Here is a 26839-nt window from a genome sequence, read left to right on the forward strand (position 1 = left end):
CCTCCCGGTGCCCCTCCCGGTGCCCCTCCCGGTGCCCCTCCCGGTGACGGCAGCGCTGCCCGGCCCGGGGGTCACGGCCGCGGGCGGGCGGGGCGGGGGGCGCGCCGAACTACGACTCCCACAAGGCCGCGCGGCCGCGCCCCACCGGCGGCAGCCAATGGGAGCGCGGCGAGCGCTCAGGCAACGCGCACGTGGCGGCGGCGGCGGCCAATGGGAGGCGGCGGCTGCCGTAGCCCGATGGGCAGGGGAGGCCGCGCTGGGCGGACAAAAGGCGGCGGCGGCGGCGGCGGCGGCGGCGGAGCTGGAGCGGAGGGGCAGCGGAGAGAGAGGCCGAGCGGGGCCCGGGTGAGTGCCGGAGCTGCCCGTCCTGTCCCGCAGCGCGGCTGCGGCGCTGCCCGGCACGTGGCGGGGCCGCGCCCGCTGGCGGTGGGTCTGCGGGTCGGGAGCCGCGGTGGCTCGGGCCGGCCCCGGTCCCACCGGCCGGCGGTGGGGCGGATGGGCCCGCCCCGGGAGCGGCGTGCTGGCTGCGGGAGGAGCTGCGGGCTCGCTCGAGTAGCGGCTGTGCGGCCGGACCGGCGCCGACCCCGCCGCCCTGTCCGTGCGGCCGCCGCTGCCCCGCGGGGTTGGGGCGGCGGGACCGGGGCGGGGGGCGGCGGGCAGAGCGCACGGACCGGGGGGCGGCGGGCAGAGCGCACGGACCGGGGGGCGGCGGGCAGAGCGCACGGACCGGGGGGCGGCGGGCAGAGCGCACGGACCGGGGGGCGGCGGGCAGAGCGCACGGACCGGGGGGCGGCGGGCAGAGCGCACGGACCGGGGGGAGGCGGGCAGAGCGCACGGACCGGGGGGCGGCGGGCAGTGCGCAGGGACCGGGGGGCGGCCCCGGCTCTGCCCGCAGCGACTCCGGCTCTGCGCGCTGGTTCATTCCCTTCCCACCCCGGCCCAGCAGGGCCTTGGCCAGAGCACCTGCACCCCTGCCAGGAGCAAAATTCCTTCGTGGCCGCCCTGGAGGAGCAGCCCCGTGTGGGGATCTCGCTGTTCCCGTGCGAGCAGGAGGTGCACAGCCTTTCCCGGGACAGCTGGCTGTGCTCCAGCTCCTGTGTTTGCTGCCTGCAAACACCTCTTGTTTGTCTTGCTGCTTTCGAAATTCTCATCCTGCTGTACAGACTCTGCCATCTCTCTGTTGAACTGTTTGTTTTCTGCAGTAGTGTCTGAGGGCTGAAAACTGAGGTGCATCCTGAATATCCTGTTTGTAGGTGTCTGCAGTCGTTCTGATCCCTCACTGTGCTTGGAGCTCAGAGTGTCAGCTCTGCTGCCCAACGCTGTGACCCAAACCCTGGTGAGTCTCCTGCATGGGAGGCTCTGCAGCTCTGTCCAGGTAGCAGGGCTTTTCTCACCACTCCAGTGCTGCCTGAAGTGATTCTGATTCCTGACAGCCACCCAGGGGAGTTCTGCCCGGCCACACAGACCAGGGAACCCACCTCTGCCATCCTCTGTGCAGGTGACATGGGAAGGATTTAAGGAATAATCTTAAGGACCTTCCACAAGGCTGCAGAGTAGTATGGTCTTTAAGGACAGGATTCCAAATTCCCTGCTGTGGCCCTGGGCATGCCCCGGGGAGTGGAGCTCTCTCTGTGAGCCACACTAGCCCGGTCTGTGGTCCCTTCCCCTGCCTGGCTGCCGTGCTGCTCTCTGGGGTTCCACGTGTGCAGGAGCCTCCCCCAGAGCTGGGGCAGCACTGCTGGCATTGCCCCACGCGGTGTTGCCCAACAGCAGGACGGGACCGTGACCCGCGCGGAGCCCTCGCCGTGGGCTGGTGAGACACACGGGGCTGCCCGGGGGGAGCTGATGTAACTCCTCGTGCTGCCCTGGGCTGACAGCGCTGGCTGAGCCTGGGCTGCGTTAATAAGTGACCGGGATGGAGCAGGGAGGCTGCTTCACTGTGTGGGTTTGTTGACAGAGTTCTTGGGAGAGCAGGCATGAAATCTTCACTGGAGAGGGAGCCCTGTCCTCCTGGCAGGGGCACCATTCAGGTGTGATGGGAGTCTGGTACCAGTCCGGGTTGAAGAGAGTTCCATGTGTGAGCACCACATTCTGTGTGAACACAGACCTGTGAAGCTGAGCTCCACCTCTGCAACCAGAAAGGGTTTGAAGATAAACAAGCCAAATCAATGTCTTGAAAGCTTTTTCTCCCCTTGCACAGGACACTGTGCCATGCTGAGTTAGTGCCACAGCACTGATCTCTTGGGAATCAGGGAGACTTTACCTGGATTCTGTGTCAGGAATGTTTATCCATTTGTATTTCCTTTGGCTCTCTTGCGTGTTCCCTTGAGCTGGTTGCTGATGTATTGGTGCAGATGTATAAATTGTATCACAGAAAATGCAACATCCAGCTATAGGATCCTTGCCTGCCTTTTGCTCTGTTTTTCTCTGTCGATACATTTGGGGAATATTCCCCAAGCATAAACTTCTTGGCGTATTTGACAGGTAAAGGTTTGAGGGAATAAGTGCTGCTGACCTCCCAAAAATGTGCTCTGATCCATGTCTCTTAATTGCTCTGGACTTGCTAGCAAAGCCTGGAATCCAGCACTTCTGATTCGGTGGGTATGGATGATGAGAGAAAGGTCTCAGATGTGCTGCAGGGAAGCTTTTTGTATTGGAGCCTCAGTAAATGAACACAAATCTGTGGCACTTCCAGAACTTACTCTTAAACCAGTCAAACCACCCACTTGTCAAACCAAGACAAGATGTGTGACATCCATTCAAGGGAGCTCTTCTTCCTAAGCCAAGGAGAGTGTGCTTCAAATGTGGGAATGGCCCTGGTGACCCAGGCTGGTCCTAGAGCTGACCCTGCTTTGAGCCTGAGATTGGGCTGGGTATCCTCCTGAGTCCCCTCTAACCTGAACTATTCTGTGATGTGAGGATCTGTTACATTTTAACTGAAAACTTCAGCATGTGCTGTGGGAAATGCTTTAAACTCAGCAGGTTTGGGCAGCACCCGGCTGTGTTTCCATCACAGACCCTTTAGGGAAAGGCAAGGCAGTTTGTAACTGTCAGAAGGGCTGTGATAATGCAGGTACAGTGGCCAAGGCATCATCACAGGCAGCTGGAGAGGCAGTGCTGGTTAGAAACTAAATTCCATCTGCCCCTGTCCAAATCCTCCTGCAGCAGAGGCTGGAAAAGGCTTTTTGTGCTGCCAACGTGAATCTGCCCTTCTGTGTGTGGTGGGTGCCAGGGCTGGGACCTGAAGTGGTGAGATAATTGCAGGTCAGTCTTGGCTAATGAATGATGAACAGAGCAGTGTCTGGGCATGAAGCAGTGAAAAAGAACGTTGTTACCCCCCCAGCTTGTGTCTGGCACAGAGAAAGGGACCTTTTTCCTCTCTTTTTCTTCAGAGGTGCAGCCATTGCTCTCCCCAGCACTGGTTGGCAGTGCAGGTGCAAAGCATGGCTGAAAATAATATTATCCCTGACAGATGAGAGTCCAGACCTGCCCCATTCCTGGGAAGCTGCAGAGATTCTGTTCCTCTGCATCTCTGGTGAGTTGAGTCCGTGCCCCTGCGTGGTGTTTGCAGAACAGATGCAGGGAGTTAATGGAGGTGCTCTGGTCGTGTCTCCCTGGTTGTCAAGGGACCTGCATGGGCACACACAGCCAGGAATTGCTGATGCCCTATGGATTTTTTCCTGCTGATCTCCTAGCTTAACAGTTCAGCAGACTGAAGCAATTGTTTTGTGCTGTGTCCCAGCAGAAAGGCGGGGTTGGAGCAGCGGAAAAACTGAGCGAGGGGCGTGATTAAAGACTTGCCAATGTTTAGGAAATGTGAAGCTTGGGCAGATAAGGTCAGAACAGCCTCATTCCTGCTGCTCTGTTGCCATGACACAAGGATGTTTTTATTTTTCATCTACTGCTATTCTAATAATACTCTAGTTTCCTTTCTTTGCCCCAGTAGTGTTACTGAAAAGATAAGGTGATGAAAAGGGGAAGGAAACCAGGGGAGCAGCAGAACAGCAGCATAAATAAAGCCAGTAATGGTCTGAGAGGAGCAGCAGCTCTGCAGGGCCACACTCCTGGGAACACCCCAGTTTTTGTCCCTCAGGTTTAAGGAATCCCATTTATGTCACTTGTTCCCGCTGGTGGTTTTTAGAGGACTGTTCTTAGTAAAACGTGAGGGACATCCTGGGTCCAGTTTCTTGCAATTGCAGATGATTCATTGGCATAACTGGCCTCAGCTTGAGTGGTTTAATTTGTAAATGTGGACTGAAGTTCTGCAGTGCTGTTCAGGGGCTCTGTGACACCCTGAAGAAATGACAAATACTTGTGTTCTTTTAAAGAAATATATTTGCCACTTTCTTTTGCCCATCTGCTGGTGCTGCAGTGAAATGTGATGTTTTTCTGGGACTGGCCCTGAGCAGATTGTGGAGTTGATGGATTTTGAAGGGATTTGAATCAGGAGCATTCCAGCTTCCTCCCAGGCAGAACAAATGGCAGCAGGTACCACGGGAGCAGAGTTTGCTCTCAGAAACAGCTCTGTTTTAAAGCAAAAATCCTAATGGAAATTTTTCAGCACTGTGGTCCAGGGAGGTGTGTGTGCAGCTGGGCAGCAGTGTGGGGTCTGTGGGAGCTGGGTGTGTGCCTGCAGGAGAAGGCTGGGCTGTTGGTTTGGGGTTTGGTGGTTGGTGTCTGGCTGCTCACAAGAGCCCCCCCTCCTGGGGCTGCATTGGCCTCAGCACTGGGCTGATGCCAAAGGAGTGTTTGATTTTTGATTTTCACATTTTGTAGATTTTAGGAACACAGTAACTGTAGCAAGTGTAGATTTAATGTGCTAATATTCTGGCAGCCTAAGTTCATTGTTTGTGTATCCTAACCCTTGGCATTTATCAGTAGCTCAAATTCTCTTAGTTGCTTAGTCTCTTTTTCAAAGTACAAGATTGGACGACTGTCAGAAAGGCCTACAGAACAAGACATAAACACAGGTCAAAGTGACCCAAAACTCAGAACTGAAAGAACTCAAAAAAGACCTTTGTGTGCTGAAAAAGAGGAGATAATGAAGACAGAGGGTCTCATCGACCCCCCAGACCCAATTCCAAAGGGTGGAACAGGGGTGGGACTGGGTCTGGACTGAGAAATGTGTAAAGTGATGATTGGAGGAATCATATTATACAAACCATGGAAATCAGTGTTCTAGGAAGAGGGGGGAGCATGAAGATGTCATCATGTATTCCTAAGAGCCCTAAGCCTGGACATTAAAGAAGGTACCTTTTTATCTTATCCCACATTAACTTGGCTCAGAGTCCTGTGTCTGGGGGCACTCAGAGCATCAGGGCTAATAAATCAACAGGGCTGTTTTCAGCAGGCAGTGTGAGGGACAAGTGTTTCTGGTAACAAGAGTGGAGGCTGATTGTGATGAAAGATGGGGAGCTGCAGGAACATTGCCTGATGCTGTTTTGAAACGGGATTAAACTGGAAGTTGTGCTGCAATCGTGCTGGGGCTTTACATCATAACTCCCTGAGAGCAGCCTGTGGGCTTTAAAGTCTTCTGCCCCTTCTGTAGCTTTGCCTTTGTGATTTTAACCTGGGAGCTGCCTTTGAAAAATGTCAGCAGCAGATCTGACTGCTGGTCCATAAGTTTAGTTATCAGCTTTCAGTCACAGCACTTACTCTGTCCAGCCTGCTGTGTTCTGGAGGCTCAGGGAGTGCAACCTGCCTCCTACTAACACTGAGATGGACCAAACCTCCTCCTTCCTGCTCTAGGGAGAAAGTTCTTTATTTCTAATGATGGCTAATTATTCCCTGGCTTGCTTGTAGGATGAATAACACAACTGATTACTAATGGTTGTTACCCAAAGGGCAGCACAAGAAATAACTGAAATTTTTAACCTGTTTCCCTCTGTGAGTCTGAAGTAGGTCTGTTTTTTGAGGGCAGGTCTTACTGAGCCATTCCAGTACTTTGCTGTCCAGGTGCTCAGATAGAATCTGAGCTCCTCCTTTCTGTGTTGGTGTCTTTCTGCTTTGCAGCTCTCCCAGAATCCATTCCAGGCGTGGTTTTGTTTCCTGCCACATTGGCTGTGCTTGGGAACAGGGACATGACCCCAGTCACTCAGAATGCAGCAGGAGCCACTGCTCGAGCCTCCCTGTCAGTGTCTGACCCCTCAGACACACCAGACTCACTGGCTGATCACAGGACTCAGTTCTGATGTGTGACACATCAGGGTCACTGGAATGAAGTGTTCTTTAAAATAAATGTTTATGGCAGCTGAAAAGAAATGCATCTTTGACACCTATGACTTTGTTGCTGCATATCAGAAAGAAAAGCTACAGCCTTGAGGTCAGAAGTCATGTACTTACATCAGTTTGGATGACACTTGAAAAGAGAATAAAACCATCCACAGGAAAGGCATGGAATTAGGATTTTTTTCTTAAAAAAACCCAAACCAACAACCCCCCCAAAAACCCTTCAAACTGTATAACCTTAATCTTTGTTGTCTTGAGCATCTTGTTCTGTCGGATGTGAAGCTCCTTCCAGACATCTGGTTCTGAAACAAGAAAAAACAATGATGTAAACATGTTCTGGTTTTGGTAATCCTGGCAGCGTTTTCCTTTCCCTTTAGGGAAGCAGTGGGGGTTGCTGCTGTGCCTGCAGCCAGGCTTGCACTGGCAGTGTGGAATGCTGTAGGGAAGTGGGTGGGAGGGAGGGATTCCCTCCCTGGAACTGCACCAGAAGAAGTGGTAGATGTGTTACACAGACTGCCCAGCAGCAAACCTGGGGTTTGAGAGCAGCTGCCTGAGCTGGGCACCCCCTGGAGTGGGGGATTTGGGACACCCCCAGGCTCTGAGCCACGTGTTTGGTGGCTGGTACAGGCTCCTGGGATTGCACCTCTCCCTGCCGGCAGGGCTGGACCAAACAGTGTTCAGGGCAGGGGAATGGGGTAGGAGTTTTAAGCAACATGAATAGTTCTTGCTTATCAGGTGAATTTTATGATTTTATGTTTAATGGGGAGACCGAGCCTGGCTCTGGGTTCACTTTGGGTTTGTGTTGAGGTGGGTGATGGGGAGTTCTTGGCCACAACAGAGCTCTGTTCCTGATGGATTGTTGTGTTTTATCCCATACAGATTAGGTAGCCATGTCAGCCAAAGCCATCTCTGAGCAAACGGGGAAGGAGTTCTTGTACAAGTACATCTGCACATCCTCTGCCATCCAGAACCGCTTCAAGTATGCCCGTGTGACCCCGGCCACGGACTGGGCACGGCTCACCCAGGAGCACCCCTGGCTCCTGAGCGAGGTGAGTACAGGGACAGCAGGACCTGCCCTCCTGGAGGCCTGAGCCCTGCTCTGGATCCTTCCCGAGGGACTGGCACTGCTGCTGCTCTGCCACGGTCACCCCCAACCCTGGAGAAGAAACAAGCCTTGCTTCAAGGCTCAGGATCACCTCCTGGGAGGCTGATTATGCAGGTCCTTTAGGGACTGTGAAACACAGGAGCAGGGAGAGCTGCAAACAAGCTGCTCATAACTTCGGAGAAGGTAGAGGAGGCTGATTCAGACAGGGATGTCAGTCCCTGTTCCCAAAGCCTTGTTCTCTGAGATCAGGGAGTGCTCTCCCCGTGGCTGGCTTTATGTCCACCTAGGACACTGTTTAGTTTTCCTGCATCCAGGCAAAATGTCAAGGAAAACTTTTCTTTTTCAATGCAAGGTCTCTTATATCTTTGTGTCTCATAGCCACGCACTTTCTGTAAATATACCCAGAGATCTTTTTATTAGCTGTCCAAGCTGGCATCTTCCCAGTGGTTAATTATATTAAGCTGTTGGCAGGAGAACACGAGTGTCTCTCAGTCCTTGACTGACTGACTGATGGAAGCCCTGCACTAATTAAATGTTCTATGCTCAAGTGCCTGAATGAACTGCAGGAAGAGATCAGCAGTGCTTCTTAAAGCCTTACAGAAAGCCATAAGGGAGCAAGGATGCTCTTGGGCCTTAAGGCAGGTTCTGTAAGGCTGGAAAGGGCCACTGTACCTTAACACAGTGTGTTCTGAGACTACTCTTGCTACTGAAGTTCCAGGACACATCAGTGGTACAGGAGAATGGCACCCAGTCCTGCTTTGTTCTTTTAATCAGATACTTGCAAGCTGGAGCTAAGTGTGTAACCCAGGAGCAGCTTTCCATGGGTATCTTTTGAAAAGCCACTGTCAGTTGATTAAAACCTGCATGACCCCTGGCCAGTCTTGTAAGCAGAGTGTAGTGGCAGCACAGCTTTTTTTTTGTGAGCAACTAACTGTGTCTGCCATGACATTCTTATCTTTGTTCATCAAAAAAGCTGGAACAAACTGCCACCTCGGTCTCTGATGTCTGCTCACAGCTGAGTAGAAACAAGGCAGCTCTTCTTGAAGTACAGCATAAAAAACCCTGCAGGCATATTTTACCAGGAGCTGAATTTGCCAATATGAAAGAAATTCTGCAAGGACATGTGCCATACAGAACTAATTTAAGTTTTTACTTCACTATCTACAGAGAACTGTTTGACCAAAGTCTCTTTCTAATGCTTCTTCCTTTGAATCTCTTGCCCAACCTTGTAGCGTTTAGTGGTGAAGCCAGATCAGCTCATCAAGAGACGTGGGAAGCTTGGCCTGGTTGGGATTAACCTCACTCTGGATCAGGTGAAGGCTTGGCTCAAGCAGCGCCTGGGCCAGGAAACCACGGTGAGTGTCACCTTAGCAGGAAGGATGAGGCTGCTTTGTCCTGTGTCTCCTGGCCCTGCTGGTGTGTGGGTGTTTATCTTGCTTCTGGAGGTTTAAAACATGTGTCATGGTGGTGCCAAAACAAGTGAGAAACTGTCCCACATGTGAACTTGCTGCTGGTAAACGAGCACTGAGAAAGGCACACCGTGACAGGGCTGGTGGGAGCTCAGCAGGGATTGGCACCACTTTGAAATTCCCTTCCCCTGGGAGTCAGCCACTGCTAGCTGGATGCTGTGTTGAGTTGGTTCTGCTGCTTCCCTGTAATACCCAAGACAGTATAAAAGTGTCCTCTACTGCAGCCAGCTCGTGTGTTTTAGCTGATGATTGAGTGTTACTTCAGGTCCTTATTTTAACTTGGTGCTGCCCTGTAATATTTATTTTCCTGGCAATGGCACTGCAATGCTAATGGTAATGAAGTGCCTGCCATCCCTGGTGCCGTGTGTTGGGAGCTGATGGAATTCTGCTGCCTCAAGGAATTGATGCCTTTGGCCCTGCTGGGATTGATTTGCCTCTGGCTCCAGCTCTGAGCAAGTGTGGCTGCCTGGAGAGTTGGGAAACAGCAGGAATTGCATCCTGTGTACTGCCCCTTGGGAAAACAATGGGTGTGGAAATCACTCCTTTAGCCCAATACAACAGCCACAAGGACTGGGCCACATGCTTGGGACCACGGGAGCAGGGGGTATCCCCATGACCTGTGTGGGAGTGTCCCTGAGCCAGGATAGGGTTTGAATAGCGGGAAAGTGCCTACACAGGGCAGTTCCTGGACCTTACTGTAGCTGTGTGCCCCTGTAGGAAGGGGCTAAAGGGTTCTCTTGCCCTTCCATGCTCCCTAACCCCACTTCAGGACAGGCACTGCTCTGAGGCCTCTGCTCCTGCCACTCAGGAATTCCCTCACTTCTGATTTTTCCAATGCTCCAAGAGCAGCTCAAGCCTTCATGTGTCTCACTGTGCTGAGCAGGGCCCTGTGATGGTGCTGTCTCTGGGACAGGAGATAAGAGCAGCTGTCCCAGTGTAATTCTAATACCCCTCTGTGCTGTCAGGGATGGGGAAGGTGACTGACTCCTGTAACCAGATATCCTTGGTGACAGTGCTGGATGCTGTGCTGGAGAGGGCAGAGTGGTTCCCAAGGAGGCCCAGTGGGGAGGTGCTTGGAAGGGAGCAATCTTAGAGCAGTGCTGATTAATTCTCAAAGCTTGCCTTGTGCTGTCACAAATGTGGAAACTGGACAAATGGTCATGGGTGTTTGTCTTGTTTTCTGCCCCCAGATTGCTAATGCAAAGGGAATCCTGAAGAATTTTCTGATTGAACCCTTTGTCCCTCACAAACAGGTCAGTATAGCAAATAAAGCATTAAAAGGGGCTTTTAAATCCCTTTGGACTTGATGCTTAGCTGGATTGGTACAATGGAGAAGGCAGAAATTTGGAGTGTACTGCTGAGCTCACAGTGTGGATGCAGAATCCTGGGCACTGCTCCTCCTTGGGAAGCTCAGCAGTGGACTCTGGTGCCCCATCCCTGGCACTGGCACAAGAGCTTCTCCAGGGTGTTCTCTGTGCCACTGCCTAATGCTTGTGCCCGCTCTGTGGTGCAGGAGGAGGAGTTCTACGTGTGCATATACGCTGCCCGTGAGGGAGACTATGTGCTCTTCCACCACGAAGGGGGTGTGGATGTGGGAGATGTGGATGCCAAAGCTCAGAAGCTGCTTGTGGCAGTGGATGAGAAGCTCAGTGAGTCAGATGTGAAGAAGCACCTCCTGCAGCATGCACCAGCAAACAAGAAAGAGTAAGTACAGCTGCTGGTTCTGAGCAGGACCAGCCGTGCAGCAAGTGCTCTCCTTTATCTCAGTGCCACATCCCTCTGTTCTGCTCACTCTCCTGCCCTTCTTGCTTCTCTCCAGAATATGCCATGCATCTTGAATCTAAGTTCTCTGACCTTATCTGAGCTGCCTGTAAAACCCAAAAGGAGGGGGTTTAGTGCTGAGCCTTCACTTGGCAGCAGCACTTCTCACCCTGCTCAGGTCTCGAACTCTGGGCCTGGGGACATGTACTGAATTCTGATCTTTTGTACCAGCATAGAAGCTTCTTTTGTTTAGTGAAACTGGTAATAAGAGGTGGATCTGACTGCTAAATCAGAACTGCCCCCTCCCTTGCCCTGGCCTGATCTCTGGAGTTATTCCTGCAGTTTATCTGTAGATCTCAAGGCTTCTGCATCTTCCTCAATTAGCTGCCCATACCTCATTATCTTAATATGAGTCATGATTTTTCCAAACATAACAAACCCTGCTGGCATCATGCAGCACTGAAGGGCTGAAGGAGCCTGTCCCTCCATCAGTTCACCACAGCCTCCTCCCCACCGCAGCCAGCAAGGCTCAGATCTGACAAAGATGGGTATCAGCAGGGAGACAAGGAAGTGCCTCTGTCTCCTGGGGAGATAAATCAGACTGCACAGCTCTGACAGTTGTGAGCAACTGTGTCCTCACAGAGTTTGGTGGAGGGCAATTAAGATGAGTCATCAAGGTCTTCCTTTCCTTGAGTCATCACCCAGGGTCCTTCCAGAGAAGATGAATGAGAATGAAAGAAATAGATGCTGACCTGATTTGTCACCAATACCAATGAACAGAGTGGGCTGTGCTTAGATTTGGCTGCTTTCATTAACTTATGTCACTTTTTATTTTTTTTTGGCAGCATCTTGGCCAGCTTCATCTGTGGCCTGTTCAACCTTTATGAAGATCTGTATTTCACATACCTCGAGATCAATCCATTAGGTAATGGATATTTTTGGGAGCAGAACTTTCTGTTCTGAACTATTGAAATGTTCTTCATCCTTCTCTGTGCTCTGTAGTTCACTACACCAGGTGCCATGTGCAGAAGCACAAAGGTGGCTGTCATGTCTTGGAGCTGTTCATTGAGTGAATTAAAATGAGTGAAGGAAAGGGATGTTAAGGCAGAGGAGAAGAAGAATGTAAATATTGCTGTTAGAACAAAATATCCCCTGAGGCAGAGCCTGGGGTGTGGCCACAGTCACTGGTTAATTCCTCAGGGAACTTCCTGGGGCTGGCAAATGCTGCCCAGTGCTGCAGGGAGCAGCTGTGCCCGGGCTCCAGCAATGATCTCTGTGGCATCATACGTTGGAACAAAGCTGTAACGGGTCCCTGTACAAGCCAGAGCTAACTGGGGTGTGTTTCACTGCAGTGGTGACTAACGATGGTGTTTACATCCTGGATCTGGCTGCGAAGATTGACGCCACAGCCGACTACATCTGCAAAGTGAAGTGGGGGGACGTGGAGTTCCCCCCTCCCTTTGGCAGGGAAGCTTATCCCGAGGCAAGTGACAGCTCAGATTCCTTCCCTGTGGCCTGCAAGATGAATTTGTCATTGCTTGTGTGTGCAGTTTCCAGTGGTGGTGTTGTGTTTCCAGCACTTTGGCAGTGCTGTCCATGCTGACCTGTGTACAGACAGCTGTAGTCCCAGGACTGCTCATAATCACACCCTGAACTGCAGTTGCTTCCCAGCTCTCCTTGGATGTTCTTCAGTTCTTTAATTCAGAATTGATGTCTTTAAATGGAGACTGATATTTAACTTTCCTCAGCTGTTTGCCAGAGCTCTGTACCTGTACAGAGCTTCCTTCTGTGCTTCCTGCCCGTGTTGCTCCCCTCAGCATCACTGTTTTCTGTTGAGCAGTGGTTACTGGCAGCCTTGTGGGAGCTGTTCCCTCAGTGTGTCAGTGACAGTTCTGAGAGCAGAGCAGCAGTGTGTGCAAAGGCTGCATCCAAGTGTGAATCCAGAGAAAACAATTAACGTCTCTCAGACTTTCAAGTAAGAAGTTAAGATGTTAATGCAGCTGTTTTCCCAAAAAGTGAGGACAAGATGAGACCTGCAGACAGCCCTTTATTGTAAAGCTGTTTGTGCCTATTCCCCCTCTGAATTCCCTGGGTCTGTACAGCTGGATGTACAAGCACTGCTCCAGACACAGCTCCCAGCAGCTTCAGAAGCTATTGGAAGTAGAGCTCTCTCATTAGTTTTTCTGTTACTTATTTCAGGAGACTGTTCTGCTCTCTCCAAAAGGATTTCTGTTCTAACTTTTTCATTTTGATAATTATAATTATGCTTCAATTGGAAGGTTTTTGTACTGTGGCCAGGAAATCCATTTAGTTGTTCCTCTCCATGTAGCTTGCTGGATGCCAACACTCAACTCAATTTGCTCTTAAAAGGATTAGTTCAGGTTTTGTCTGTGAATCATTCCTCTGTGAGTGCCTGGGAAGGCTGTTATGGCAGAGTCTTTGCTGGGAATGTTAATGAACTCTGGTGAAGTGCTGCTCAGCAGCCTGGCCTGCTGGGCTGCAGGAGCACCACGGTGAGCCAGATGACAGCTCTCAGTGATTACAGTCCTGGCTGCAGCACAGCCACAGTGGTCAGAATGGGTGTGATGGGTTTTAGATTCCCAGTGGTATCAGACAAGGTCAGAACAGACTGTTCAGTTCTGTTCAGGTTCTGTGGCTGTTGCATGGTGGTGAGATGGGCCTCTGTCCCTTACAAACATGGTGTTTGCAGCTCTGCTGTCCCACATCTGTAGCTGGCAGATGTGGGAGCTGTGTCCAAACACACCCAGCACTGCTCCTCAGGATGGAAGAGGCAGATGCAGCAGGAAGCTGAGGTTGTGCTGCTCTCCCTGCAGGAAGCCTACATTGCTGACCTGGATGCCAAGAGTGGGGCCAGCCTGAAGCTCACGATCCTGAACCCCAAAGGCAGGATCTGGACCATGGTGGCTGGTGGTGGTGCCTCTGTGGTGTACAGGTAACAGGAACAAGGTTTCCAGAGAAGTGGGTGGATTTGCAGTGCTGGAAAGATCATATTTCTGCATCCTCTGGAAGGCAGACTCTTCTAAAGCCTTTTTTCCCACCCTGACTGTTCAGGATCCCTTCAGAATGAAGGTGCTGTGCAGTTTTCTCACCAAGCTGAAGAGTGTCCCCTGGGCCATTTAATTCTGGAAGGCTGAGAGACAGTTTCTTTTTGACTTGGAGGCTGCTGAGGGCAATATTGCTGCTGTAGTGGTCACTGAGTTCCCATCATATCTAAGGAGTATGACAAGACTAATCATGACTGGCACCATGGGGAGAGCAGCTTTGTTCTCATCAGACAGCACAGTCCCTCTATCCAAGTCCTACTTTCCCAAGGATCTGGAGTGCTTTAAGACCTTTGTAGTGACTCAAATTATAACTAATCTCTTAAATAACTTTTACAGTGACACCATTTGTGACCTGGGGGGTGTGAATGAACTGGCAAACTATGGGGAATACTCGGGAGCCCCAAGTGAGCAGCAGACCTATGACTATGCCAAGACCATCCTCTCCCTCATGACCCGAGAGAAGCACCCAGAAGGTGAGGGAAACGCTGCAGTTCCAAAGCTGTGAAGCTGCATGTGGAGGAAAAACTTGAAGAAAATGGGAGTTTTGCTATGCTTAGGCTTCCCTGGCAGAGCTTTCAATGTACTGCTGCCTGCAGAGGGAAGCAGCTCTTCCTTTAAAGACAGGACTTGTGGTTTTCTATGGGGCCTGAGAGATTCTTACCAAATATTCTGGCTTGGTGCAAAACTCTTATCTTGCAGAGTACTAAACACAACTGCAAACAACTAGCTAGTCTGCACTGCAGCTTTGTCTCACTTTGTCCTAAATTGCTTCATGATCTTGGAGTATGCTGTTCTTAAAACCAGTTTTATTTACACATGTTTCTTGCCTCAGGGAAGATCCTGATCATCGGAGGCAGCATTGCAAACTTCACCAACGTAGCAGCCACTTTCAAAGTAAGTGGCCAGTCAGAAGTACCTGCAAGCACCCAGTCATCAGCCCCAGGTCCTCCTTCCTGTTGGGCTGAGGTTGATACTCCATCTCTTCCAGGACTTCCTGAGATGATGGGACAGGGTAAACGTCAGGCTGCCTGGGTCATCTGTCCTGTGTATTTCTTTTAGGGCATTGTGAGGGCAATTAAGGACTACCAGGGCCCTCTGAAGGAGCATGAGGTGAGGATCTTTGTACGAAGAGGAGGCCCAAACTACCAGGAGGGCTTACGTGTCATGGGAGAAGTTGGTAAGGACCAAGCTTTTCCTTAAGTTTTGTCTTTGCATCTTGTTTCTTCCACTTGCTTTCTGCTGAGCCTTCTCCAGGTTAAATCTTTCCCTTTGGCAGAAGCTCATCCTGTTCTTTCCCCTCGCAAGGCTGACTATTGCTGTGTGCCTCCCCAGGGAAGACCACTGGGATCCCCATCCATGTCTTTGGCACGGAGACTCACATGACGGCGATCGTGGGGATGGCGCTGGGGCACCGGCCGATCCCCAACCAGCCGCCCGCCGCGGCCCACACCGCCAACTTCCTCCTCAACGCCAGTGGCAGCCCCTCGGTGAGTGCCATGGAAAGGGGTGTGAGGGAGGAGCCTCCCAAAAGCAGCTGCCCCTGCCCAGACAGCCTGGAAATGGGGCTGGGCTGTCACTGTACTTGTAGGAAGCTTTAAGGAAACACGTGGCTCTGCCTGCACTGTCTGTGAGGAGGGGCCGCTCCAGTGCCCACCTGGCGTATGCAGAAAATGTCACCTCTCAAATCCATCAATATGACTGTTGTACCTTCTGGTTTGTTAAGGAGTTTTCCCTTGCTTGACTGAAATGATCTTCTCTTAATGAATTTCCTTTGGTTTTCTTTGTAGTAGACCAGTGTAGCCAAAGTGGCCACTTCCTCCTCTGTGCTCCAGGCTGTTCCTGGTGCATTGTCCCTTACTGACTTGGTTTCTGGATCTTGCAGACTCCAGCACCAAGCAGAACCGCCTCCTTCTCCGAGTCCAAACCAGATGGTATTGCTCCAGCCAAGAAGGCAAAGCCAGCAGCACCTCTTGGTAAGTCCAGCCCTGCCAATGCCTGCTGGCTGTGCTCTGCTGCTCCCAGAGGCAGGATGGGCACGAGACAAAGGCTTTTTTTTTAGATATAAAGGGAAGCAATTTTGTGGTACCTGCTTTTCTTTGTCTTGAGTGTAGTTAGGTGGCTTTAGTTGTCACTTGTTTTTAACAAAAGCAAAACCCAAAAGCCCTGAGTGCTGTGGGAAGGAGGGCAGCTCAGCCCCTGCCCAGGTGCCCAGCCATGGGGCTGGCAGCAGCCAGCTCTGTCACACTGTTGCATGAGTGATTCTCTCTTTAACAGATTCAATCCCAGCCTCGACACCTGGTTCAGGTAGGACCCGTGTGACCAGCTGAATGTGCCTGGCCTCGCTGGCAGCTGACTTTTAGTTCTTGGTTTTGTTGCTGTCTTTTCTCCCAAAGTTTGCCGTGTTGTCTGGTCTTCCCTCCTGCCCAGCATACTTAGCTGTCACCACATGAACTTACCTGGTTTTTCAAGTGTAGATCACATACACCTTTGCACAAACACTTTATATCTGGGGGAGAAAGGGACTGGTCTTAAACAACCTTCAGTTTTCCTTCCCTTCTGCCCCACACCCATTACAGAGAAGAACAGCCTGAGGCACCTTGTGAAAAGCTCTGTTCCCTTGCTTTCCAAAAGCAGTCACTAATTGTGCCCAATAACTGGCATCTTGTTTCAAAGGAGACCAAAGTAGTGCAAGGGCCCTGCTTACCAGGCTTGGAAAGTACAGAAAAGTCACAAGGAACTAAAAGTTGCCTCAGAAGTTCAGCAAACCATTAAATGTCATGCCCAGTGAGGTTATTTTATAGGCACTTTAGGATTCTCTTGAGCTCTGTACTGGGTGAGAATAAACTGCTGAATCAGTGGCAAAGTAGAGCTTCAAGTTACCTCATTTACCATACGGAGGGTCAGTAAAGGGGAACTCTCAGATTACTGTTTTGTGCTCTCAGACAAACGGCATCACCTCCCTGAGCCTGCATTTTGCTGTTCCTGGGAACACTCATGGTGCCCCCTTGCAGGCACCTGCAAGATAAACAGAATTTTCAGGGTAAGCAAATCCCTCATGACAAGTCTCATTGCTGTTGGATCTGAACTGTGAGTGTGTAGGTCTGGAGAGCAATTCCTTGTTGAAGCCAGAGGAAGTGTCCTGTTTAATCCCTAACACAGTTTATCTTTGATCCAAAGCCAGAAGGAACTCAACAATAGCCTGAGTTGGCATCAGCAGGTGGATGACTGCTGAGTTTTCACATGTTTTAAAATGAATTCTGCTGGTAATCAAAGGAAGGGACCTGATGTTGTGCTGTGACAAGTGGTGTAAATAGATTTTAAGCCGACAGTCCATCCTCACTGGCTGAACTGTTGCCTTTCCTGTGACTCTGTCTGCAGAAGCCAAGTTTTGTGCCATGTATAAGTTCTTGGAGCCATCAAGTTTATGTTGGATTCTAGTCATTAAAAAAACATACAAATTGAAAAGAAAAGCTGAGAGCATTGATCTCCTTTACTTTCTTTGGCCCCTCCATTTCCTGCTTTTCCTTTTATTTCCTATTGTCCTTCTGTGATGCTCTGACAAACCTCCTGTGGTTCTTCCAGACTGGACCACATCCAAATAAACAAATGAAATTCAAAGTTCTCTTCAGCTTTGCAGAAGAAAACGGAGGAAGATGAATGGCCCATGAGAGGAGGGGAAGAGGCAGTTTTCACTTCTCTCCTCTCCTACACCAGCTCCCCCTGCAATTCACTTGCCCATTTAGTGAACCCCAAAACCTGGCTGTTGTGTTCAGAATCCAGGGAAGGGGTTGCTGCTTCATTTAGTTTCTTCCTGAATTTGGACAGTGTGCCTACTCCATCCTGCAGTTCACGCCTTGGTTCAGTTTGGAGGGAGGGAGCTCTGCTCCCTCAGCAGCCTTTCAGCAGCCATTTGGCAAAGTTGCAGTTGTGTCTTGCTCAGATGTGCAGTTTGACCATGGTTTGGTTTGTTCCCCTCTCTGGGCAGGTAAGGCCACGACGCTGTTCAGCCGCCACACCAAGGCCATTGTGTGGGGGATGCAGACCCGGGCAGTGCAGGGCATGCTGGACTTCGACTACATTTGCTCCCGGGACGAGCCATCTGTGGCTGCCATGGTTTATCCCTTCACGTGAGTGGCCTCTTACTGCATCAGTTTGGCTGCTTCCCTCCAGCTCTTCTGTGGGCTTCCCTCTCCCAGTCTCTGCAACTCTTTAGTGGAGCTCTGTCCTGGTCTCCATCCCTGCTGGAACATCTCCTTCTGCTCTCCCTTCCACCCCTGGGTTGGCTTTGCAGGCTGCTCCATTTCCCTCAGACATTGATTTTGGGCTATGTTGTTAAAACAGCTTAATGTTCCCCACAGAACTGAAGCTTCACTTCATGTGCCTTTCAGAAGGTGTCCAAGTTCTGTTCTTCGCTCAGTAAGGCAGGTGTGACTACCTGGGCTTACAGCCCCAGACTGGGCAGAGGCAGACAGGCTGTGTAAGGCTCTTTCCCAGCATCTTTTCTTTGCCATGTGCTTATCTCAGACACCTTGATTTGGGCCTGCAGCAGCAGGTATTTCCCCTCCAAATATTATCCAGAATCTTAGCAGCTGTGCTGACAGACTAAAGCAGGCTGCTGGCATGTAGCCAAACAAAATTTGTTCATACTCTTTCCAATAGCAGCAGTGGTTCATTAGGAGGCAGGAAGCCTGTGGATCCTTCAGTGGATGGAGTGTTCCCTTGCAGTGTTCACTCTCTTTTACTTGTCCCTATGGGGATGAGAGGGACTGTTGGGTGTTTCAAATCACCCTCAGGAGGAACTGCCAGAGCATGGCTGTGTGTTTTATTGTACCTGCTGAGTGTGGGAGTCTCCCTGTGGAACAGGGCAGGAGGGAGAAGGGAGGCAGTGGCTGTGCCTTCCAGTATAGTGAGGTGGGAGCCCAGAGCCAGGCAGGAGCCCTGGTTCATTCCTGTGGTATTTACAGACATCCTGGAGAGCTGATGTCTAATCAACCTCTGTCCTGCAGAGAATTTCTCCTCTTGACAATTAAGACCTTGTACTGTTACTCTGCAGCTCTGATGGTAATTGCAGCTCTGTAATAACTTCCCAGCAAGTGCAAACCTTGGGGTGCTGAGTGCAGGCACAGCCACGTCTGCATGTGAGTGGCAGCCCCTGAGAGCTGTAGTTGATTAAGGAAGAAAAAGCATTTGAGATTAAAGTTTAAGGCTACCTGTAATTATCTGATTCTGCTTGACCTTTTGGAGGAAGCCAGGCTGGCAAGACCTGGAATGTTCTGTCATGAATGTACCAGTATGGGAACACAGCCAGTATCTCTACACTGTTAAATGACTGCAGAGTCAGACTTAAAGCTCTTCCAGTCAGAGCATCTACTGTGTAGAAAATACCCACAGTGAAACCTTCTCAGGTGCTTCCCCTGCAGTGACTGTGGGGTGGGCAGTCTCACTGCAGGACTGGGAGGCTGGCTGGCCCTCCCATTGCTGTCCTGGCTGTTTATCACAGATACTGGTTTCCTGTCCCCCAGGCCGGTGTTTGTTCCAGCCCAGTGACACAGCTTTGCACGCCTCTCATTCATTACTCTTTCTGTGCCTCATTCTGTCTTCCAGCTTGGAGTAGAGTTAAGGCTCTGGTAACTTCACTGTGGGAGAGCTTATTCATCTTGCTGGATGCCTCTGTCCCCATTAGCCCGTCTCCTTCCATACGCTGCTCTGTCCTATTCTCTGAAGAACCTTCTGCTGTCACATGGTCCCTCCCCACACACGCTCACGTGCTCGGGAGTGTCTCAGTCAGTCTCGGGGGCTGAGAACGGGGTTTGTAAACTCCTCTGTCTGCATGCACTGTGTCCCTCTGCCTTTCCAGCAGCCTAAAGGCCAGGGCTTTTCCATCCTCTCCTCCACAGCGGTGACCACAGGCAGAAGTTCTACTGGGGCCACAAAGAAATCCTGATCCCAGTCTACAAGAACATGTCAGATGCCATGAGGAAGCACCCAGAGGTGGATGTTCTCATCAACTTTGCCTCTCTGCGCTCTGCCTACGACAGCACTGTGGAAACCATGAACTATCCTCAGGTGAGTGTGGGATCCACAGGAACCCCAAGAGAAGGAAGAAGATCCTGTCAGCAGGGTACCAGTGTTTCTTAAACCATGATGGCTTTAGGGAATTGTCGTGATCTTCCAGCTTGGCAGATAAGCACCCCAATTCTAAGCCCTTACAGACTGTAAGGAGGATCCTGGTGTTCCATGCCAAATCCTAATACTGGACTTGCAATTTTTCTAAGAGGAACTTGGTACCTCTTAGTTAGGAGTAACTACTTCAGATTGATTAAATTATAGTGCTGCTCTGATGTGCAAAGGGGAGAAAATTCCCTGACCAGAACACTGAAATTGCTGGGAAGATCATGACAGACTGGGCCTTCCTGGGTGAGAGTGCACAGAGTTACCTCCAGGGGCCTGACAAGGGGCAGCTTCTGAGGGTAGTGATGGTTTCCTTCCTCTTGCTGCAGATCCGCACCATTGCCATTATTGCCGAGGGCATTCCAGAGGCCCTGACACGCAAACTGATCAAAGCAGCTGACAAAAAAGGAGTCACCATCATTGGGCCTGCAACTGTGAGTACTGATGGCCACCTTCCCCTGTCTTACTTAACCTTCTGATGAGCTTTCTCCAATGGATGAAGTGTATCCTACTGTCCACTACAGGAGGTGTGTAGTGTCTCATTTTAAGGTCCTTGCTGTCCTCCCTTGTCTGCACAAATGCTGACAAGGCTTCCTTACAGAAATGGTCCTCAGTTTCATGGTATTTTAAAGCACTTTACATCTTTCTCTGATTTTTTTTCTTGCAGGTTGGTGGGATCAAGCCTGGCTGCTTTAAAATAGGCAACACAGGAGGCATGCTGGATAACATCTTGGCCTCGAAGCTGTACCGCCCTGGCAGCGTGGCCTACGTGTCCCGCTCTGGGGGAATGTCCAATGAGCTCAACAACATCATCTCCCGAACCACCGATGGGGTCTATGAGGGGGTGGCCATCGGAGGAGACAGGTACGGGTCGGCATCTTCAGCACACACTGGTTTTCAAGTCAGTCATCAGAAAACCTGTTGGTAATTTGGAGGAAGAAGGGCATGTTGGCTGTTAATTTTTCTGTCAGAAAAGTTTATGAAATCAATTTCTACCATTTTCCCTGTATTGCACACAGATATCCTGGCTCAACTTTTATGGATCATGTCTTGCGTTATCAGGATACTCCAGGAGTGAAGATGATTGTGGTCCTGGGGGAGGTGAGTGAGGCTTCACTCCTTCCTGAGAAATACCTGTGTGTGCTTTTGTTTTGGGACCCTTTGACCTGGCTGCAGGGATCTTAAATAGCAGCTACTTACACTGTTCTTGAATAGCCCAATTTTTATTTCTTGCTGCTTTCATTAAAAGAAATTGCATGTATTCCACAGGCAAGAGTATCTTCCCTACTTTAAAAAAAACAAAAACAAAAAACAAAAACAAAACCAGCAAACAAACAACAAAATAACGCCAACAAAACTCAGGAAGCTTTGTTCTGAGTCTTCACCTGTTACTCAGTGAAAAAAGGAGGAAAACTCCCAGCAAAACCTCTGTGTGTCTCAGAGCTGTTTTGCACAGAAGTGCAGTTTGGAACCATCTCTCTCTGCCTGCAGATTGGAGGCACAGAGGAGTACAAGATCTGCAGGGGTATTAAAGAAGGTCGGATCACCAAGCCCGTGGTGTGCTGGTGTATTGGTACCTGTGCCACCATGTTCTCCTCAGAGGTATGTGCAAAAAGGGGAAAAACATGTAGAATAAGGATAAATCCACAACAAGAGGAGAAACCCAACTTCTCTCACTGTGCCTAACCTTTCCAGAATTGCCAGTAGCAACTTTAATGTGCAGAAGTTCATAAATATAAATGATAAAAGCTTTTTGTGCTTCTATGGTGTGTCATGGGAGACTTCCAGGGGATTACAGTTACTTGTGAAGGGAGCCCAAAGATCCCAGGGAAGGCAAAAAATTCCAAATGGAGTGGGAATGGGAAATGTCCATGTTAGGCAGCTCTGTAGTGAGGGAATTTAGGGAGGCAGAACATGAATGGAGGAACGTGGAGTGATTCCAGGTCAGAACATCCCTGTGACTGCAGTGCTGGCTCTGCCCACAACCAGGAGCTCATTAGCCCGAAGGAGGCAGATGTGCAGTCACTGCTGCTCCCAGGCAGGGCTTTATTCTGGTCCCCTCTGCAGGTAACAGCCTGTGTTCCTTACTGCTCTCCCTTCTCCTGTTTGCAGGTGCAGTTTGGCCACGCAGGAGCTTGTGCCAACCAGGCCTCTGAAACTGCTGTGGCAAAGAACCAGGCCCTGAAGGAAGCTGGGGTGTTTGTTCCCCGCAGTTTCGATGAGCTGGGAGAGGTCATTCAGTAAGTCACACTCACAGAGCACCTTCAGCAGGGACCAAAGCAGTCAGGGCACTGATTCTGGCCTGACAGGGAATATTCCTGCCTAAGGAAAGCAATTGTTACTCATGGTGGGGTTTTAAGGTCTGGGTTAGGACGACCTCACCTGGATCCCTTAAAAGGACCAAAGTTACTGAATGGATTCTTTCCCTAGGTCTGTGTACCAGGATCTTGTGGCCAAAAGAGTGATTGAACCAGCTGAGGAAGTGCCTCCTCCAACTGTGCCAATGGATTACTCCTGGGCAAGGGTGAGCTTTTGGGTTCCTTGGAACCAGACACAGTGTTTGCTGGGATTGTGGATGCCACGTTGGGGTCACACCTTGTGCTGTGTAGTGTTCCTTGTGAGCTGTGCTGTGCTGGCTCTTGCCTGTGGATGCTGCTCCGAGGGCAGGCCTGAGGTGTTGCTGTTTGCTCTGCCTGTTGCTGCCCCTTGCTGGTGGTTTGGGTGTTTGACATCCCATCTTTGTGCTGCGGTTCCAGGAGCTGGGTCTGATTCGCAAACCAGCGTCCTTCATGACCAGCATCTGCGACGAGCGAGGGCAGGAGCTCATCTACGCTGGGATGCCCATCACGGAGGTCTTCAAAGAGGAGATGGGAATCGGAGGGGTTCTGGGCCTGCTCTGGTTTCAGAGGAGGTGAGACAGCTCTTGTGAAAGCTCACAGATTCTTTGGTTTGCAGTTTTTCTTGTTTATTAATAGACTTTTAAGCCAGAAAAGTAACTCCAGGATTCATTTGTGAAGGCAGATTCACTGGAATGCCATCTCTGTATTCCCTCCTTGAGACCATGTCAGCATTGCAGGCTACATACAGTATGTTTTGGTCTTGGGATGAAGTTTTCCACAAGTGTTGTGGTGCACTGAGAAAATGTCTCTATTCTAGGCCAGATTCACACTCTCTGACTACTTGTTTATTGTGTCACCTCAACTCTGGAGAGACTGGGGGACTTGACAAGCATTTGCAGTTGTGTTCTGTCCCCTGACTGACGCGGTGTCTGTGCCCAGGTTGCCCAGGTATGCCTGCCAGTTCATTGAGATGTGCCTGATGGTGACAGCAGACCACGGGCCGGCCGTGTCTGGAGCCCACAACACCATCGTCTGTGCCAGGGCTGGCAAAGATCTCGTCTCCAGCCTCACTTCAGGCCTTCTCACCATTGTGAGTACCTGACATCCAGGGGGTTTAGCTTTGTTACTTACTACTCTTCTAGGTTTTACTACTATTAATTTAAGATTTGCATTGGATGCAGAGCCATGGGCTGGTGGTGTCTGTTCACTCACACCTTGAATTTCAATTCTAATAGTTCAGTGCTCCCTGTTTCAAACTAGATCCATTTTTCTAATGAGCCAGATTAGTTCATCTCATTGGAATCTAGAAGTATTTTGTAGCAGCCAAATTGCTGTCAGTGTTATCCCTGTTTGGTTGCTTGGTTTCTTCCAAGACTGACAAGTAAAATGTGACTTTTTGGATTGCGTTTTCCCCCACATTGTCTCCAGCAGGGATGTGCTGGCTCCATATGGGGACTTGTGAGAGTTATAACCAGATGCTTTCTCTGATGTGCCCGTCCAACTTTAATGTCATGGGTGCCACAGAGACCAGCTGGGTGAATGGGGGAGATAATGTTGTGTTTGTTTTGTGCCTGGACTGTGGAGTCCTCTGCTGTAATTCCCTCTGTGTCCTGCACCCAGGGTGACCGGTTTGGGGGAGCACTGGATGCTGCAGCCAAAATGTTCAGCAAAGCCTTTGACAGTGGGATTATCCCCATGGAGTTTGTGAATAAGATGAAGAAGGAAGGGAAGCTGATCATGGGCATTGGACACAGAGTCAAATCGGTAAGAAAACTGTGTTAGGACAAACTAGAGGGACTTTTATGGAAGGTGGGGCAGAGCGAAAACAAAGGAAAGAAAATGGGCAAGTTTAAGGCAGCTATTGAACAAATTGTCCCAAACCTACCAGGGGCAAAGCTGATGTCCAGTATCTGTGCAGGAGGCAATGTCAGTGACTGTAACATGCTCTGAACCTGCAGATAAACAACCCTGACATGAGAGTTCAGATCCTCAAGGACTACGTGAAGCAGCACTTCCCAGCCACTCCACTGCTGGACTATGCACTTGAAGTAGAAAAAATCACAACTTCCAAGGTGAAAGGCACCAGTACTGAACTGCTCTGAGCACTGGTTCTCATGGGAGGGAAAGTCATTAAGGTTCATGCTGTATTTTAAGTGCAGGTTGTGGTGTTGTGGTAGAGTTGAGGCCAAGTACAGCTGCAGTTTGGAATGGCTTGAAGGCATTTGGATACCAGGAAAACACTGAACAAGCCAAACCATCATCTGTGTGGCCACTGTCCACACTGGCACTGCTGGCTGTAAATCCAAGGCCATTGGCACATGTGTTAGTCCATGGCAGACAATATCTGTGGCTTGATCTACCCTTTTTTGGGGCTGGTTTTCCAGCATTCCCACGAAGAGCTTGTGGCTCTTGGTCAGGCTGCTGAGCAGCCTCTCCCTCACTGGGCTGTCCCCAATTACAGGCAACTCACCCTGATGGTGGAAGGTGCCAGGTGAACACCGTTTGCACCATTAACACCTTCTCTGGGGTGTGTTTTCATTTCCTGCAGAAACCAAACCTTATCCTGAATGTAGATGGTTTTATTGGAGTGGCCTTTGTTGACGTACTCAGGAATTGTGGCTCTTTCACACGGTGAGTAGGGAGGGGGCTGTCCTTGGATCATGGTCCTATAAAGTGATGGGAGCTGCTCTGCCAGCTCTGAGGGGCAGAATTTCAGAACATTGGGAAGGAAACGCAGCCAGAAAACTGTCATGTGAATTCATGTGGCTTCTGGTACCAGAGCAGGCTCACAGCCTCTCTGAGATGGATTCCTTAAATAGATCACTACAAGGAACTATTTAATTTCTTTTGTTTTGCAGAGAAGAAGCAGATGAATATATTGATATAGGAGCTCTCAATGGCATCTTTGTCCTAGGCAGGAGTATGGGATTCATTGGTGAGTTTTCCATGTCCCCACCCCTTCCCTCTTCCTCCCTGCCCCAGGAACACCAGAAAACCTGAACCTCAGGGGGACTCAGTGGGCTCCAGAACTCCAAGCTGTTTCAAAGCAGACTGGGAGGAGAGAAGGGAATTCTGTAACATAAACCACTGTCATTTCAGGACACTACCTGGACCAGAAGAGACTGAAGCAGGGTCTGTACCGTCACCCCTGGGATGACATCTCCTATGTCCTGCCGGAGCACATGACCATGTGAGGAGTTGGTGTTGCCCTGGGAAGTCACTGCACAAGGACAGGAGCCTGTCCAGGGGCAGCCACGGCGGGACTGTGATGTGTGAAGGCTGTTGGGACAGACATGTCAAGCTGCCTGGTCAAACTGTGCAAAGCGACTGTTTTATAAGGATAGAAATTTACTCTAATAAAACCAAAACTTGCGCTATTCCCTCTGTCACTGCTGTATTTAATACTGTCTCTCACCCTTTCATTTTTTCTACTCTCTCATTTCATTTTGTTTCCAGAAGAGATTAAGGGGTTTGTGGGGAGAGTTTGGCTCACAGGCACAGTCTTATTGAACATGACTCTGGTAACAAGCTGTGCCTTTCCTGTGAGGGGAACGTGCCCATCATTCCCATAAGCCATGAATTGGGATTTTTGTTTTTTACTGTGTTCTCATCCTCGGTCTGACTGTACCTGAATCTTGGGACCACTGCTGATGTATAACCAATGTTACTCAAGCTCTGGTGTAGTAATTTAAAGTGTAAAGTTGTAACATACTGCTGTGAAAACTGTGAAATCCCTGTACTCTGGTGTCTGTATTTATGCAAACAACCTCTTTTCCTCTGACTGTTGCTCTGTGCACTGTCACTCATGTTACCTGCAGCTGCAAAAATATCTCAGTAGTAACTTCTGCGTCCTTGTCTGTGTTTGTAACCAAACTCAAATAAATACACCCTACTAATTTACTCTCTTTCCATTTGTGGCTTCTGAGGGTTGGCCCTGGACACTGAGAGGGTATGACAAGCTGGGAACAGTCACTTAACAAAATACCAACCCTCAAAGGGGTTACTCCTTAGGGTCCACGTTTCAGGTGATTTAAAAGCTAAAAAACAGACTCAAAATGCACACAGATATCCTTGCCTGTCTCTGGGTAGGTCAAAAAGAGAAAATTTAGTGAAGTAGAGAAGGAATGAAATTAGTTAAAATTGATCCAGCATTATACAAGAGTTAGGGAACAGGAAATAACTACAGCTGTCTTTGCTTTAATTAACAGAAAACCCCGTGTACCTTGGAGTGAGCAGCCCTTTCTCAGGTGCAGTCCCTGCCCAGCAGCTGCCTCGGGGGGAGCAAGGGGAGGGAAAAGTGGTCAGAAAGGGGCCTGAGGCTCTGCATGGAGCCGGGGCTGGGTCTGGTCAGTGGTACCTGAGCACAGGTGTGTCAGTGGTACTTGAGCACAGGTGTGTGTCTGGTCAGTGGTACCTGAGCACACAGGTGTGTCACTGGTACCTGAGCACACAGGTGTGTGTCTGGTCAGTGGTACCTGAGCACAGGTGTGTCAGTGGTACTTGAGCACAGGTGTGTGTCTGGTCACTGGTACCTGAGCACAGGTGTGTGTCTGGTCAGTGGTACCTGAGCACACAGGTGGGTGACTGGTACCTGAGCACACAGGTGTGTGTCTGGTCAGTGGTACCTGAGCACAGGTGTGTGTCTGGTCAGTGGTACCTGAGCACACAGGTGTGTGTCTGGTCACTGGTACCTGAGCACAG

At 50.3% G+C, this 26839-nt stretch overlaps 1 protein-coding gene across 1 annotated transcript; it reads left to right on the forward strand.

Moving 5' to 3' along the window:
• The first annotated feature begins 238 nt into the window (after nt 1-238).
• ACLY (ATP citrate lyase) lies at nt 239-26038 on the forward strand. Its single transcript, XM_071577095.1, has 28 exons — nt 239-345; nt 7108-7277; nt 8566-8688; nt 9993-10055; nt 10316-10506; nt 11409-11488; nt 11916-12046; nt 13398-13516; nt 13965-14101; nt 14461-14522; nt 14688-14805; nt 14961-15115; nt 15511-15601; nt 17614-17755; nt 19526-19694; nt 20129-20233; nt 20467-20663; nt 20819-20900; nt 21291-21401; nt 21912-22039; nt 22230-22323; nt 22556-22710; nt 23078-23228; nt 23759-23902; nt 24097-24210; nt 24687-24769; nt 24997-25073; nt 25238-26038. Exons 2-28 carry the CDS (start codon nt 7119-7121, stop codon nt 25330-25332), a joined length of 3276 nt encoding a protein of 1091 aa, XP_071433196.1. The 5' UTR covers nt 239-345; nt 7108-7118; the 3' UTR covers nt 25333-26038.
• The last annotated feature ends 801 nt before the right edge of the window (nt 26039-26839 follow it).

Source organism: Pithys albifrons, chromosome 25 (assembly GCF_047495875.1).
Source record: "Pithys albifrons albifrons isolate INPA30051 chromosome 25, PitAlb_v1, whole genome shotgun sequence".
Lineage (NCBI taxonomy): Eukaryota > Metazoa > Chordata > Aves > Passeriformes > Thamnophilidae > Pithys > Pithys albifrons.